General features: G+C 40.3%; 1 protein-coding gene across 2 annotated transcripts in view; it reads left to right on the top strand.

The window, feature by feature from the left end:
- LOC118799029 (mannosyl-oligosaccharide 1,2-alpha-mannosidase IA) overlaps nt 1–15,772 on the top strand; it is a 321,766-nt gene that overhangs the window by 220,443 nt on the left and 85,551 nt on the right. For both annotated transcript variants that reach the window (XM_036558708.1, XM_036558710.1), the window contains exon 4: nt 12,277–12,357. In XM_036558708.1, the coding sequence (XP_036414601.1) occupies nt 12,277–12,357 (81 nt within the window). The remainder of the gene's footprint in view (nt 1–12,276; nt 12,358–15,772) is intronic.

Here is a 15,772-nt window from a genome sequence, read left to right as displayed (position 1 = left end):
CTGTAGGGGCTCTGCTGTAACGTGTTGGGGCCTCGTTTACTGTACTGGTGACAACGAAGACGCAGTTCCACTCATTTTGATTATCATTCTCATTAATCGTCTCCTGTGAAACTTTATGCCCTCTTTGAATGGCACAGAGATGTTACCACCGATAGCCGTGTAGACGACCCTGCCTGCGATTCTCCTTCAACAACACAGACAGACAGTTTCCTCCGAGTCCGTCTGGCTCTTTATTCTAGGTAAACACGGTTTCTTGCTCAGCTGTTTCAGCTGATAACACTCTGGTGCTGATATGCAGGAGAGACAGGGAGACTGAGTGTTTCTTTAGGGGTGAATCGATATGAAAGTTTAACTTTACCAACTCCTCAATGTCCCTCATTTGAACATGAGGAAGTTTCTACCTTCCATTTGCAAAACCTTTGGCTACAACATTTTTTTCCTGGTTATATTTCACTTTAATGTCATAATTCTACGACTTTATTCTCGAAATGTTGTGACTTTCTTCTCAGAAGATTACGATTTTATTTTAGAAAATACAACATTATTCTCGAAGTCTATTATTTCTATATTTTTAACGGTGCTGCTAAAACGCTAATGGGAATGGTTATCATTAGAGAACAATAATTTCCTGTAAAACACTTTTAGATCCCATTAGGAAACCATCAAATGCATCTGGTATTAGTACCAGAACACCAGTTAAACCATTAGAGTCCTGTGCACTGTGACATCAACCCACCAGGAAAACACAGAATACCATTAATGACTATTATACACCCCCAGGAAAGAAAGTTTTAATGGTTTTTGTTCAGCAGGGCAACACATTGTGAGTCATGAGAGAACATTTTAGGTCTTTTCTACTTAAAGGAATCCTTCTCCTCAGAAATGCTAATAATGTTTGACATTATCATTTGTTAGCCTCATTAGCATTTGTTTGTCAAGTATCTCTTTAAATATTTGTATCTAACACATTATAAAAAGTCCTGAGAGTCTTTTTCAACACTTGTCAAGCGAGTCAAGTTGCGTTTAAAGGAATCCTTCCCTTCAAAACTGCTAACGTATGAATTATTAGACACATTAGCATTGTTTACAGAGGAGACTAACACAGTGAAGGAGCTGAAGGAGCTTTATCACCATTTCTTCGCTGAAAGTGTCACAACACTTGGCTAGCCAGTGTTAGCTATGACTGCATATGGGGAAAAATGCTAATATAGCAAACAGTTTCACATATTATTAGCATTTGTCCCATATGCAGTCGTAGCTAACACTGGCTAGCCAAGTGTTGTGACACTTTCAGCAAAAAAATGGTGATAAAGCTCCTTCAGGACTTCCTCACTGTGTTAGTCAAGTAATCTTGTAAAGCTATATCCAACACAATGATAGAGCTTCCCTCAACAGTTTCTCCTTGAAGTGTCTCAGCACTAGCCAGTGTTATCAGTGCCAGTGGAGACTGTATATGGAAGTTAAGTGAATCCTTTCCCGTAAAAATGCTAAAAATGGTCAGCATCATTAGTATTTTTGTGAAATATCCCTTTAAATACATCTCTAACACAGTGTAGAAGTCATGACAGAGCTTTTATTTACACTTTTTCTTTATTCTCTCTGACAAAAGGCTAACAGTACTAATGTTAGCCACTTTATCATAGTTTACAGATGAGTGTAACAGTGAGGAAGTCCTGAAGAAGCTTTTTTTTTCTAAAAGTATCACAACACTTGGCTAGCCACTGTTAGCTAAGACTGCATATGGGGAAAAATTATTAAGATATTAGCAATATTTGAAATTGTTAACCATATTAGCATTTTTGTCAAGTAATCTTGTGAAGCTATATTTAACACAATGATAGAACTTCCCTCAACATTAACCTTAAAGTGTCTCAGCACTAGCTGGTGTTATCAGCGCCAGTGGAGACTGTATACGGGTTTTTGTGTGAAATATTCTGTTAAATACGTCTCTAACACAGTGTAGAAGTCATGATGGAGCTTTTATCAACACTCTTTCTTCAAAGTGAAAAGAATTCTTCCCTTTGAAAAATGCTAACTGTGCTAATGTTAGCCACATTAGCATTGTTTACAGATGAGTCTAACACAGTGAGAAAGTCCTGAAGAAGCTTTTTTTCTAAAAGTATCACAACACTTGGCTATAGCCACTGTTAAATGAAGAGTTAAATGAATCCTGCACTAAAAACGGTTAGCATCGTTAGTATTTTTGTGAAATATTATTTTAAATACGTCTCTAACACAGTGTAGAAGTCATGATGGAGCTTTTAATTACATTTTTTCTGCAAAGTGAAAAGAACATTGCTTACTGTGCTAATGTTAGCCACATTAGCATTTTTTGAGTGTAGTCCCAGATATCGAGCATATATCAGTCCACTGGCCTGATAAGGTGGGCACCCCGCTGACTGTTTGCCATTGCTGGTCCCCCCTCAGACCACCCAGATTACTGTCCTGCATACAAGCTTTAACTAGTTTTTAATCTCCTCAAATAGATTTTAAATGCACAGACTTTTATTTTAGAAAATAAATGTAGACAAATGTTACAAACAAATGTGAGAAAAATAACAATGACTAGAACTGGATTAAAATTATTTACTAAACAAATCTACAAAGTATAACTAAAGGAAGGAAGGAAGGAGAAATGTGTAAATTTGACTGTGAGTGGAAAATGAGTGATAATACGTGGAATTTTGTCGAATTCTCTGCTTAACCACCAGTGGACCGCACAGAAACCGCTGACCAAAACGCCAGTGGACAGCCAGCTTTGCCATCAGTGGGCCAACAGTGGTCCACTATCCTCTTGCTATCAGGGGTATTCCTTTTAAGCTATGTTTGTTCCACACTTGAAAGCACAGTAGAGTAGTAAGGCCGTGCGCCAAGCCTTGCTGGAGTGTTTTGCGCTAGCTTTGCTCCGAACACTCAAGCGGGCCGATGGTGTGCCCGCTACCCTCGTTAGTAATCTCGTTAACTCATGAGTACACAGCACAGATGCCAGCAGCAGGCTTCTCTTCCAAACCAAACTGGGCATCACATTATCGACATCTGTGCCATGTATTATTGAACGATTACCAACAGACAAGCCACAAAACAGCACCGCAGCACGCCTGTGAATCCGAACGCCCGCAAGCTAACAGCTTGTAGTATTTTTAGCCTTAGCAGTTTTATTCATTATCTTGCCCTGTTGTTCTTTTCTTCCCTCCCTCTTAACAGCAGTTTGCATCCACACTTCATTCTTGTATGAGTGTTGTCACAAGAGTACAAGGTAACACAATTAAAATGCTAATTTGGGGTCATTAGCATTGACAGAGCACACATTAGCCGCTATCACATGCTTGGCTTTCTCAGCCTTATCTAAAGCGCAGCTTCGAACTCCTGTAAAAATAAACCTGCGTGTCCCCGAGACTAAATACAAACAGAGAGGGAAGGAGTGTTAAATGTGAACCAGACTCACATCACATTGTTAAAAGGTGTAAACTCAAGATGTGTACTTGTTTTGCTATAGTTGTGAGGAGCAAAAGTTAGTGTTCATTTTTCCTTTTTACAGAATTTGAAACCACCAGCGCCTCTACATTCTGTTAAAATTTATAAGGAATGGGCCAGTAGAAATTGCCCAGAATTACTTAGAAAAAAAAATCTGGTTCCATTGACTTCCATTCAAAGTCAAGAAGGTTTTTTGCCTCTACTGTAAAGTTGTCATTTTGGAGATAAGAGATTTTGCTCTGACAGCATTGATATGTTCGTATAGATTTATTTTATCATTTTATAGAGACAGAAATAGCACACTTTCCAAAAAACTAAAAAAGCAGAAACACCCAAACTGAGTACTGATTGGGGGTCGACTGATTATCGGCCCGGGCGATAATTTTTCTGATATCTAGCAAACTGTCGATTATTGGAATCAACATTTTAACTTCTTTATTTGCTGCTAAAAAGCTTAAATGTGAATTCTGCGCATGTGTAACATGACCTCAACTGAGAGGAATGCTTCTATCTCAGTGCCCTGCCCATAGCCTTACTGGATTGGTCAAAATAAGTTTGACATTTCAAGGACACCCATTCAAAACTTCAGGAGCCCCACCTACAGTGTTATTGATTGAAAGCTGGATAATAATAATGCTACTAATAATACTACTATCATTCCTACTACTACTATTAATAAGAAGAAGAATAAACATTTGATAGGCTTTAATGCAAAATACATGTGCTTATCACGCTTCATAGCTTGAACTAAAGCCTCTCATCTTTACGTGCTTGATTTCACATCACTGAGAACATCAAGATGTGCTTATAACACAAAGAAGCTGAACAATGGACTGACCACCCCAGAGTCCAGACCTCAACACCACTGAATGTGTTTGATTACTTCAGAAAATGATCAACCAGCTTCTAAGACTGAACTTTGGAGGTGTGTCTGCAGATTCTTTGAGGAGCTGAAAGTGAGTCTCCTGAAAAGAATGGAAGCTGGAATAAAGCTAAAGATTGGACACACTAAACCACATGTGTCAGGCTCCAGTCCTCGTGGGCCAAAACACGACAGACTTCAGCACACTGCCTCATTAAACCCACCTGATTCACCTCATCAGCTAATTAGCAAGACCTTCATGAACTGAATTCAAACTGTCAGATACGAGTAAAGGCTGGTTTCCACAGCACTTTGGCTCAGAAGGTCCCCAGTTTGACATGCCTGCACTAAACACTGGAAAAAATGAAATTATTCAGTGTATTTTTTTATTAAATATGTTTTCTGCTTTTTCCTTTAAGCTGAAAAGTGAAGCACGTAATGCCCGCTCTGACTGGAAGTTAAATAAAGAAAGGGTGGTCTCTTGTGCGCAGTCCTGTATCTGTATATATAGCTGTTTATATGTTGAAGTAATGATCTGCTTTGCTGTATTATTGTGCTTTTATTATGCTATTATATTCTGTATTGTGTGTGTTGTCCCATGCATGTGTTTGCCGTGGAAGCTGTGGAGGGACGGTGAGGGTTTTTCTACCTGCTTATTGTGTCTGTGTGCTGCTTGCTGTGCAGGAATATGATGGAGCTGCTTGCATTTGGGCTGACAGCCTTGCATTGTGTTCTAATTAGAGCACCGTTGGAGAAATGAGAGGAGCAAAAACAGGAGAAAAACACAGCGTTGCTCACACACACAAACACAAAAGCTTGCATGTAAGCACACAGGCACAGTCTGTATACATGCACACATTTACGTAAACTGTGTTTATTTGGATTAGAGCATTCTGACTTATTTTAAAACATCGAATCCATTCTTCCTTTACGTTACCTTTGTAGAGATCCTCATGGTGGAAGGATACATGCAGGACATTGTGAAACAAAATAGTCCCCAAAGAAAACTTATTTTTCTAAGTCTATCACTATTTTACCATCATCAACATTCCATATAAAATTTGTGTAGAAGACTCATGTAGGTTCACTGGTGGTTTTGGATAGTAAATAAAATATTTATATATATTCGTGTTGTAGTCATGGCAACCTCTGGTTTCTATCACCACCACTGTAAAGAAATCTGAACCATTTCACACCAAACCACCCTGAATGCAATTTCTCTTTAAGGTATTAATGCAGCTTGCTTTAAAACAGTATTAGACTCTGCAGACATAACAGTAAGAGATTACGCTACAAAATAAAGCTGAAACACATTCCCATTCAGATTTCAGCAGTTTAACCTCGTCCATTCAGTTTACAGCAGTTTAGCTCCTCCCATTCCTGCTGAAGTGATGTGCAGTGTTGTTCCTGCAGACAGTCTGAAGTGGACAAAAATGTGGAAAAATGATTTAGGCTATGTTCACATTAAAAGCCTTATTGCTTCTGATTTCTTGCACAGATCTGATCTTTCTAACTTGTGTGGTTCACATTCATGTAGGTAAGTGACTTAAATCTGTCGTTAATGTAAACGAGTCCTGAAACGACCTGCATGAGCATTGGCCTAATCAATCACGCAGATGAATCACTTGTGTCATGAACTACAAACTAACTACCCCGCAGAACAAGCCTTCATTGCGAAGATAATTAGCTCTCAACTGTTCGGAATTAGAGCAAGCTTGCCAGCCTGTTTCTATGGGTTGTCGTGGTAACGATGTAGGCGTCAGTAACTATGTAGCTGTGCTGGTGATGCAGATTTCAAACACGGATGCAGGAGAGATGGAGGTGCATCATATCTCTCTCCAACCTTTTAAAAATTCTCTGACATAGGCATGAATCTTTGGCGCTCTTCCAATCCCAGCATTTCTGGCACTCTGGATTTGGCATCGTCATTGTTTGTTGTGTTGCGAGTGACGCAAAAGACGCTGTGAAATCCAATCTGAGCATCCAGACTGAGAAGCATCTGTAAAAATCTGATTGGAATTGCATTTCAAACCACCTCTATATGTGGTTTGGATCCGATTTGCAAAAATAAGATTTCATGTGTTTTTTGCTGTCCAGACTATCAAAAACAATCTGGATACAATCTGGATATGCCAAAAATTGGATTTGGGCTAACAGTCTGAAAGCCTACGTTCACATTACCAGGCTGAAGTGGCACAAATCAGATTTTTTGCCCTAATGAGACTCAGATCTAATGTTTTCAGAGCTGTGTGGACGCACAAATCTGATCTTTTTAAATCTGACCTGCTACGTTCACATTACAAGCCTCATTGCTCAAATCCGATCTCTCTGATTCGATGGTTCACACTCGTTTAGGTAAGTGACTCGAATCTGTCACTAATGTGACGAACCGGCGTCCTGAAATGACCCTCATGAGCTCATCCTACTCAGTAACGTCACATGAATGAATCACGTGCATCATCAGCACAAAACTAACGAGCAGAACGAGCTTCGCTGAGAAGATAATTAACTCTGATCAGCTCTCAGCTTCATTATTAGAGCGAGACGAAGGAGAAAAAGGTGAGATGTGTTGCTTTTCCACCGTTTACAGGCCTTAACTTCTGTTCAGCGCTGTTGCCATGGTAACGCTGAATGATGGCGCAGCGCAGTGGAGAAAAAGCACATGAATTCCGATCTGAGCGTCACATTAAGGTCGAATCAGGAACGTATCCAATCTAGGACCACATATGAAGGTGGCTCAGGTCGGATTTGAAAAGATCAGATTTGTGTGTCCACACAGCCCTGAAAACATCAGATCTGTGTCATATTAGGGCAGAAAATCAGATTTGTGCCACTTCAACCCGGTAATGTGAATGCATTGGGAGGGAAGTGGATCATTGCAGCTTCTAAAGTTTGTTTTTTCTCATATCTCGGTTGATTTCAGTCTGAACTTAACAGTTTACATTCCAGCCTGGAATGCTTGATTGAATGAGGCACAAAACAGGGCAGCCATTCAGAACAGAGCTGATTTACATATATCAGTCTTAAAGGCACAGCAACAGAAATAGCCTGTTTAGTTCTAAGGGATAAAGAGAGGCTAGGAACCGATTATGTAAAAATCAATTATGACTGTTTTGCTGCATAAACCCACATAAACATTATGTGGATTTGAGGGAACAAAAATAAAACACAGGAAAGAAATGGAGAATATGTGGCTTTTAAGCTTTAAGCTCTGGAGTTGTTCTCCATGTACAGCATACAGGCTTTTGTCCTCCATCTCAATACGAACATGCTGCGAAAAAAGACAAACTCGCTCTCGCCCAAACAGAGACAGTGTGATGGATGATGGAGCGGGGCCCCCTCCGCAGCCCCGTGATATAATTCCCTTATCATCAGCTCCCGGGATGCTCACTTCCTCCTCCAAGTGGCTGGGAGTCAATAAGCACCATCTCGTCTCAACCCTTGGCAAACTGGAGTGATGGCAATTACGGTGACATATTGCGTCTCCTCAGGGACTCTCGAGGCAATTAACTCATCTCGTCTTAAATCTGCTCTCTACTGTATATCACACTCTTTGCTCACAAGCCCGGCCGAGGCTTTGAGAAATGGGCCCGGCAGAGGATTTGACTCCATCTAATGAGTTAAGATAAGATTAGAGGCGTCTAAATGAAGACGGTCCGATAGGAGCGCTCGGCCAGCGGTGATGTCTTTTATAAGAGATTATTAAGATTATTATTATTATTAAGAATGCACATATAGGAATACACATTTTCAGTGATGAATGGGAAAATTTAATTAATATTACCAGTCCAGTGCTGGAATTATATCAGTTTTTCCTTCAAATTCCATTCTAAATTTCCCCTTTAAAATGCTTTTACTTCTAATTAGATCAAAATTTCACATAGAGAAAATATGACTGCATCATTTATTTCATTCACTGCATTTGTTCTTTCATTTATTTTTTTATTTATTTATGTTTTTTTCCCAATTTTCTCCCCAATGTAGTCGTCTCCAATTCCACCGGCTAGTTTGGACTCCCCGAGTCACATGATACCACATATCACCAGCACTAGGAGGGCGAAGGCTAACACAGGCTTCCTCCGAGTCCTGTGAAGCCGAGTCATTTATTTTTTATAGCCATTTCAATTTAAATAAATGTCAAAATTCCATCTGATTCCACATTTAGGGAAGTTCCATTTTCACATGTGAATTCCACAAAACCATCCGTAATTCCATGAAAACAGAATAAGGGCCCCAAATTTATGGGTGGTGATTATGATAACTTTGCTCTTAGAGTGAAGTGAAGATGTCCGCAGAGTGACCACGTTTCATGGGTTCACTGAAGGACGATGCAACTGCAGTTGGCAACAAATGATTAGCTAAGATACAGCAAAGACTTTAAGCATCATTTATCTAATTAATCAATTCAAACTCCTAAGTCCATTGATCCTTATAGCCTAAAGAATGTGTAGTAACTAGGATTAGCATTTAGCATCTTTTTGTAACCTTTTTTTAACCTGTTTTGACCAGCTCACTGCACTTCTCATGCAAAACTATTTGCTATTGGTATTAGACTTGTCATCACTGATGAAAAAATAGTATAAAATAGCAGTATGGATGATTGTCACAAGGAAATGCGTCTGAAGAGCGCTGCTGGAGAAATATGCTCAAGAAATGTGCTTAAAATAGGCCAATATAGTGAGATCCTTTCACCTGAAAATAGATGTACAGCATGAAAAAAGTGTGAGTAAAATAATTGTATAATATTTTTAACAATGTCAAATTGTGACATATTTAATGTATCGGCTAAACTAAAGATGATTTCACTTGCCAAGATCATTTTTTGCAGCGAAAACATGCACAATAGAAAAGACTTCATACAGACAGATAATCAATCAACTAATTAACTACTCATACACATGCTTTGAACTGGGAAAGATTACACATAGCTTTCCAGTCTGGCAAAGAATGCTGGGGAATATGCAAACAAAACAGAGAAGCTGCGGTACATGAGATGTCCTCTCTGATAGAAAGCAAAATAGACAAGCTTGTCCAGATAATTCTGGAAATGATAATCATTTGTCTAAATTCACATTATCATCCAGTTTTAGTAGCAAATAAATAATTGCTGTCACCCAAAATCTCTACCTTTTGTTATATTAGCTTCGGTGCTAAAGGTAAAGAAGCAAACTTTCGACACCAAACATGTCTTGACTACATTTTGGGTAACGTGGCTGTGTCTCCTGGGCCCTGATGACAGCTGCGAGAGCCGGCGGGGCTTATACCCCGAAGACAGCCAAGGAATGTGAGGCAAATTAAAGTGGCTACACTGCAGGACACTCACGTGTCGCCCCTGACTCACTCGCGGTTCTCCTCTCCCCATCGTCCTTGTGGGGCTTCGTCCTTGCTCAGGGTTAACTCTGGGCCCTGCCGGCTCTCGCAGTCGTCATTAGGGCCCGGGGGACGAGCGCAAGCCACAGTGGGAAATTATATTTTTAAGTTAAGAACGTTTTTCTCCCTGCTATGAAGTGACCATTCCAGGCATGAAATGTTCTTACAGCAGTGATTATTTTAGTAATCGAATCATTTTGGAGGAAAAAAACGTCCAGGGACAAATGTTTCCCCCTCGGTATGCTGTTTACTCTTTACTGAGCATAATAAAGTGCGAAGGCACAGTACTTCCTCATTATTAGTTTGCCTGTGCGGATCGATGGTGTTCTGACCGGCAGCACCTCTGGAGCGGACAGCTGGGAGATATTATCTAATGGAACTCACTAACCCACTGATCTCCTGCTGCTTCTGACCAGCTTCACAACTCCAGCCTGCAGGAGGAGCCGCTTTAACTCTGCTGAGAGAAATCGCTCTCCATACAGTCGTCCTCCCTCGGGGAGCCAAAGGCCATGGCTGCGCTTCAAAAACATCATTTGGAGAAGAACAACTTTGCCGTTCACATAGGATTCGCAGAACCTATCAGTGCTACTGCTATCAGCGGCTATTAACTGCTGAAAAAGCCCATTAGATTCTTGAGGGACTCAGTATACCATGCAGCACATTACTGTATGTATTGGAATGAGTATTGGTCTTTAGATATTTATAGTGGCTGTGCTTTGGGGAAGTATTTGTTTAGTACTTAATTTCATCCCCTCGTCAGCTTCGCCTCAAAGTTTCCCCACTCAGTGGAGTGCCCAGCATCTTAAGGGACGCAACATTGCTGTATTAGCTCTAGTGAAGTTGGTTAGATGAGTCCTCGGAGGGGCTGAGGGTCAAGCGAACCGTAGTGCTGACATCAAGGTTGTGATGTCACAACCGTGAACATCTTTACATATGATGTCCGTTTGGCCGACAGCAGTTTAGCCCAGCCCATTCGGTGATGTGGAGTGTTGTTCCTGCAAACAGTCTGTAGTTACTGGAGTGGAAGATGTTGGAAATCGATTAAACGTTGTACTGTTCATGGCTGGCAGTAAGCAAATAGATCATTGCTGCTTCCAAAGGATCCACATGTCCAAAAGGAGCGGGTGAGGTTTTGTTTTTCAGTCCAAACTTTAAGGACTAACCAAAATCAAACCAAATGCTGAACACACTGCTGTAAATATATGGGGTGCATGTCTCAGTAGAGGTCTGATCATTAACACCCGCCTGATTCAACCGCTAATCACGTCTGCCTGCGCCTGCAAAATCTAGTGTGATTCTTGCCCATTAGCAACAGGTTTTGCCCACTCATGTCCATTTCAATCTAGCAGTTCTGTGCCTGCACATATTGATTGACATCTTCTATCCATATCTTATATAATCTGGAATATACATATCAATATTCTATCCCCTGTGTACCCTGCATCTCATTTATCCACCTCAGACTCACTAATTGCATATATGGAAATGTGTACAACTGTACAGTTCATAGCTTTCGTTTCACAACCTATATTACTGTTACAAAAACTGTACATTGGAAATGGTGCAATATTGGTGTATAATAATGTGTATATATAGAGTCTAATGTATATATTTTGTGGACTTTTATTTACTTTTGTATTTAAGTACTATAAAGGGGTTACACACCTAAGATTTTCACTCACCTTCGCACCTGTGTAGATGTGATGTGACAATAAACGTGATCTGATTTGATTTAATATCAACCGCACTCAGAAATAAAGGTACTAAACTGTCATGGGGGCAGTGCCCCTGTTGTCACTGGGGTGGTTCCCTCAAGGGTACATCTGAGTACCTTTAGTCATAACTGAATCATAATCCATTGAAATTATATTTTCTAAGATGTACTGACTCCACACACCCCGTCTCGTCTCCAGGCTAACCCTAACCTTAAAACCATTGTTGTACCTTTGAGGGAACATTTACACTGTTTGTACCTTGATGAACGAAAAATGTACCTGAACAGAACCTTTATTTCTAACAGTGCACATGCCACGCCCACCCACATCCGCCTACTTTGCGCTGTGCTTGTGGTCCTTGTCAAAAATGTGTAGAGTGTATCATGATATTTGGGTGTTTTTATGAATTTTGGCATTTTCCATTGAAGTGTTTTTTGCTTTTTGCTAAAAAATGGTGGATGAAAAACTTGCTTTTATCTTATCATTGCTAGAGGCTCCATGCAGTGAAGCAGGCAACCATGTGACAAGATGTGGACCAGTCACAGTCAGGGAAAGTCTTTTGTAGGAGTTCTGTTCAGCAGGCGCCGCATATCGCACCATACAAACTCTCCAAGCACCATTTTGTCCTAAATGATGTTTAATTGTTTGTTTCTTATATTTCAGCCTGGACTGCCTTTTGGACAAGATGTAATACAGGGCAGCCAATCAGAACAGAGGTCATTTACATAGATCACTCTTAACGGCACAAAAACAGCCCATTCAGTGCTCACGTAAAACTGTTTTTTGGTGCATAAAAGCGCTCAAAGAGTGTAGAAAGTGGCCCCTTTAACAGTGTTTTTGTTGTCTGTCCTGCAGAATGGAGAGGCGTCTCTGTTTGAGGTGAATATCAGATACGTCGGCGGCCTGCTATCTGCATACTACCTGACTGGAGACGAGGTAAGATCAGTCCCTGTCTGTTATCTCCGCTGCTCCATCTGAATCAGCACTTTCCTCTGTTGCATTTTAACACTGGAGCCTCAGCGATTGCTTGAAAGCGCACACACATCCCTCCGCCCACACTCACATCCAGTATATATTACAAAAATCCACCTATACAGGCAAGTGCACCAACATATACCCCTTCACTTTAACCTTCACTGACACCAACGACACCCACACATCTGTAGCGGCTAGCAGATAAGCCTCCCACTGTTCCGCCCACTCCAGCATGAGCAGTGGAGAGTGGCAAGCGTGGAGTCATAGTTCAGGTAAAGTGGATAAAATTCATAGTGGTGCAAAACTAATGGTCGAGGAATCTGTCGATGCGCGGCCTCTTGAGTCAGCCTAATGGGTATTGATCTGAGGTCTGAAGAAGTCAGAGAGGAAGACGAATGTCTGGAGTTCTACTGCCAATAGACAATTCAGCTCTTTGCGTTGTGAGGGGACTGAGTGACCTATTGTGCTGTAACCTCATAGGGGCAGTGGTTTCCAATCTCAGTCCAGGAGACGCCACGCTGTGTAGATTTGTGTATTTTCTTTAATGGGGGACAACTAACCCAGCAAAATTGAGTCAGGTGTGCTTTATGAGGGTAAAAAAAAACAAAAAAAGCACAGTGTATGTTGTCATTGGGAATGGTAACCACTGAAGATACATTAGATTTGACTCTAATAATTATTCATAATTATTTATTCATGTATGATTTTTGATGAGTTGGATCAGGTGTGTTGGGATAGGAAATAGTTGACGGTGTTGGTTGCTGGGGATCTACTTTCACACTTGCTTAACAGAACAGAGCACTCTTGAGTGAGTTGCTTTACCATTGTGCTGGTTGAACCATTTACCACTGAGTCAGTTGGTTTACCGTGGAGTCAGTTGTTGTTGTATTATTGAGCCAGTTGTACCATATACAGTTGAGTCATTTGTAACATTTGCTGTTGAGACAGCTGTTTTTACCATTGAGACAGCTGTACCATTTACCATTGAGCCACATATACCATTTGCCGCTGAGCTACTTGCTTTGCCATTGAGCCAGCTGTACCATTTATCATTAAATCATCTGTTTTGCCATTGAGCCATTTGTATTGTTAACCATTGATCAATTTGTGCCATTTACCATTGGGCCAGTTGTTTCCCACTGAGCCAGTGTTTTACCATTAAGCCATTTGTACCATTTACCATTGAGCAAGTGTTTTACCATTAAGCCATCTGTACCATTTACCATTAAGACAGTTGTTTTACCATTATGCCATTGCTACCATTTGCCATTGAGCCATTTGTACCATTGACCATTAAGCCAGTTGTACCATTTAGAATTGAGCCATTTTTACCATTGAACTGTTGGAACCATTTACTGTTGAGCCAGTTGTACCATTTAGAATTGAGCCAGTTTTTTTTTCCATTGAGCCATTGGTACCATTTACCACTGAGCCAGTTGTACCATTTAGAATTGAGCCAAGTTTTTTTTTTTTTACCATTGAGCCATTTGTACCATTTATCAATTAAGTCAGTTGTTTTACCATTGAGTCAGTTGTTTTACCCTTGAGCCAATTACACCATTTAGCATTGAGCCAGCGATACTGTTTTCTGCTGCAGTACTTGCTTTACCATTAAGCCACTTGTGGTATTTACAGCTGAGTCAGCCGCTTTACCTTTGAGCCGTTTGTACCATTTACCATTGAGCCAGTTTTACCATTTACCATTTAGCCATTTGTACCATTTACCATTTAGCCAGTTGTACTATTTACCGTTTAAGCCAGTTGTACCATTTAGAATTGAGACAGATTTTTTACCGTTGAACCATTGGTACCATTTACCGTTGAGCCAGTTGTATCGTTTAGAATTGATGCCAATGTTTTACCATTGAGTCAGTTGTTTTACCTTTGAGTCAGTTGTTTTACCATTGAGTCAGTTGTTTTACCCTTGAGCCATTTGCACCATTTACCATTGAGCCAGCGATACTATTTGCTGCTGCAGTACTGGCTTTACCATTAAGCAATTTGTGGGATTTACCGCGGAGTCAGCTGCTTTACCATTGAGCCATTTGTACCATTTACCATTAAGTCAGTTTTACCATTTACCATCATACTACTGTGCCTTTACGTGATTGTGCCAGTTGCTGAACCACTGACTTTCAAAGAACAAACACGAAACACCACCATTCAAATAATTAAAATTCACTCAGTCCCAGAGGTTGACACAAACTGGCCAGTGGAGCGAAACATTTTAATATGGAGTCTTTACACAGTGTGATAACATGAACCAAAGAAGACTGTTCTGTTTTGGTAAGGATACAGAAATTGTGACCGGTGCATCAGATGGTCAGTGACCCTTACTCAAAGGCATGGCTTATTGCTTAGTGCTGTCACACAGAGGAGCTGCATTCAGCTCTTTATTTCTTTCTCTCTTTTGGAGAGGGGCTGGATAATGCATACTGATGCACAATTGCAGGTAAATGGAGTTATCACATATGGTTACCCAGATGTTCTGTGGAGGAAGCAGCCTCTGCCTTTCTGCCTTCTTGATTTATAAGCATTCAGTATCAGGAGCTTCAGTGGTGCTTGACTTTTCTCAAGAGGATGAAGAAGATCCAGAGATAGGTGTGAAACCTCTCTTTATTCATCAGTGTTTCCACTAGGAAATGTTAGTGCTGGACATGGTGTCAAAATGAGACTTATTCTGCTGGACAAATGGGTAAAGTTCATGGAAAGTAATTGTAGCTGTTGGTGACAAGATGCATCCCTTTTCGCAAGTAGCCATAAAATGCAGTTTGTGCTTGTTTTTGATTTTCAAACCATAAGCGAACTACCTTTTTGTCCTCATAGGTGAGCAAACGATTCAACATTAACAGTGTTTTTATTCATTAAAAATGGCCACTAGGAGACCTGCAGGAAGAGGATACTCTTTCACATCGACACAGGACTTTATTGACCTAAAATGATGTGCGTACTTTAGATGAATATAATGAATAGTTTTATTGACCAGTGAGATTTTAACTAGTCAGTCTTGGAGAGATTTTCTCCAAATAGCGGTATTTGCCAGCAAAGATGAGTTTTTCATAACCTTTTTTACTCATTTATACCAAAGCTGCTTCTGCAGTGTGCACTGCTTACATTGCCACTTTATTAGAAACACCTTAGTTTGTGCTAATACTGGCCATTTTATCAGAAACACCTACTGTATTTGTTGGTATACAATTACAGACTGCAGATCATCTGTTACGGCACTGTTTATTTACACCTACCATTGAGCCATTTGTACCATTTACCATTGAGCCACTATTACCATTTACCATTGAGCCATTTGTGCCATTTACTATTGAGCCATATGTACCATTTGCACCATTTACCATTAAGTCATTTGTACCATTTGTAC

The sequence above is a fragment of the Colossoma macropomum genome, unplaced genomic scaffold (assembly GCF_904425465.1).
Source record: "Colossoma macropomum unplaced genomic scaffold, Colossoma_macropomum, whole genome shotgun sequence".
Classification (NCBI taxonomy): Eukaryota; Metazoa; Chordata; class Actinopteri; order Characiformes; family Serrasalmidae; genus Colossoma; species Colossoma macropomum.
This window is presented reverse-complemented; position numbering and strand designations above follow the sequence as displayed.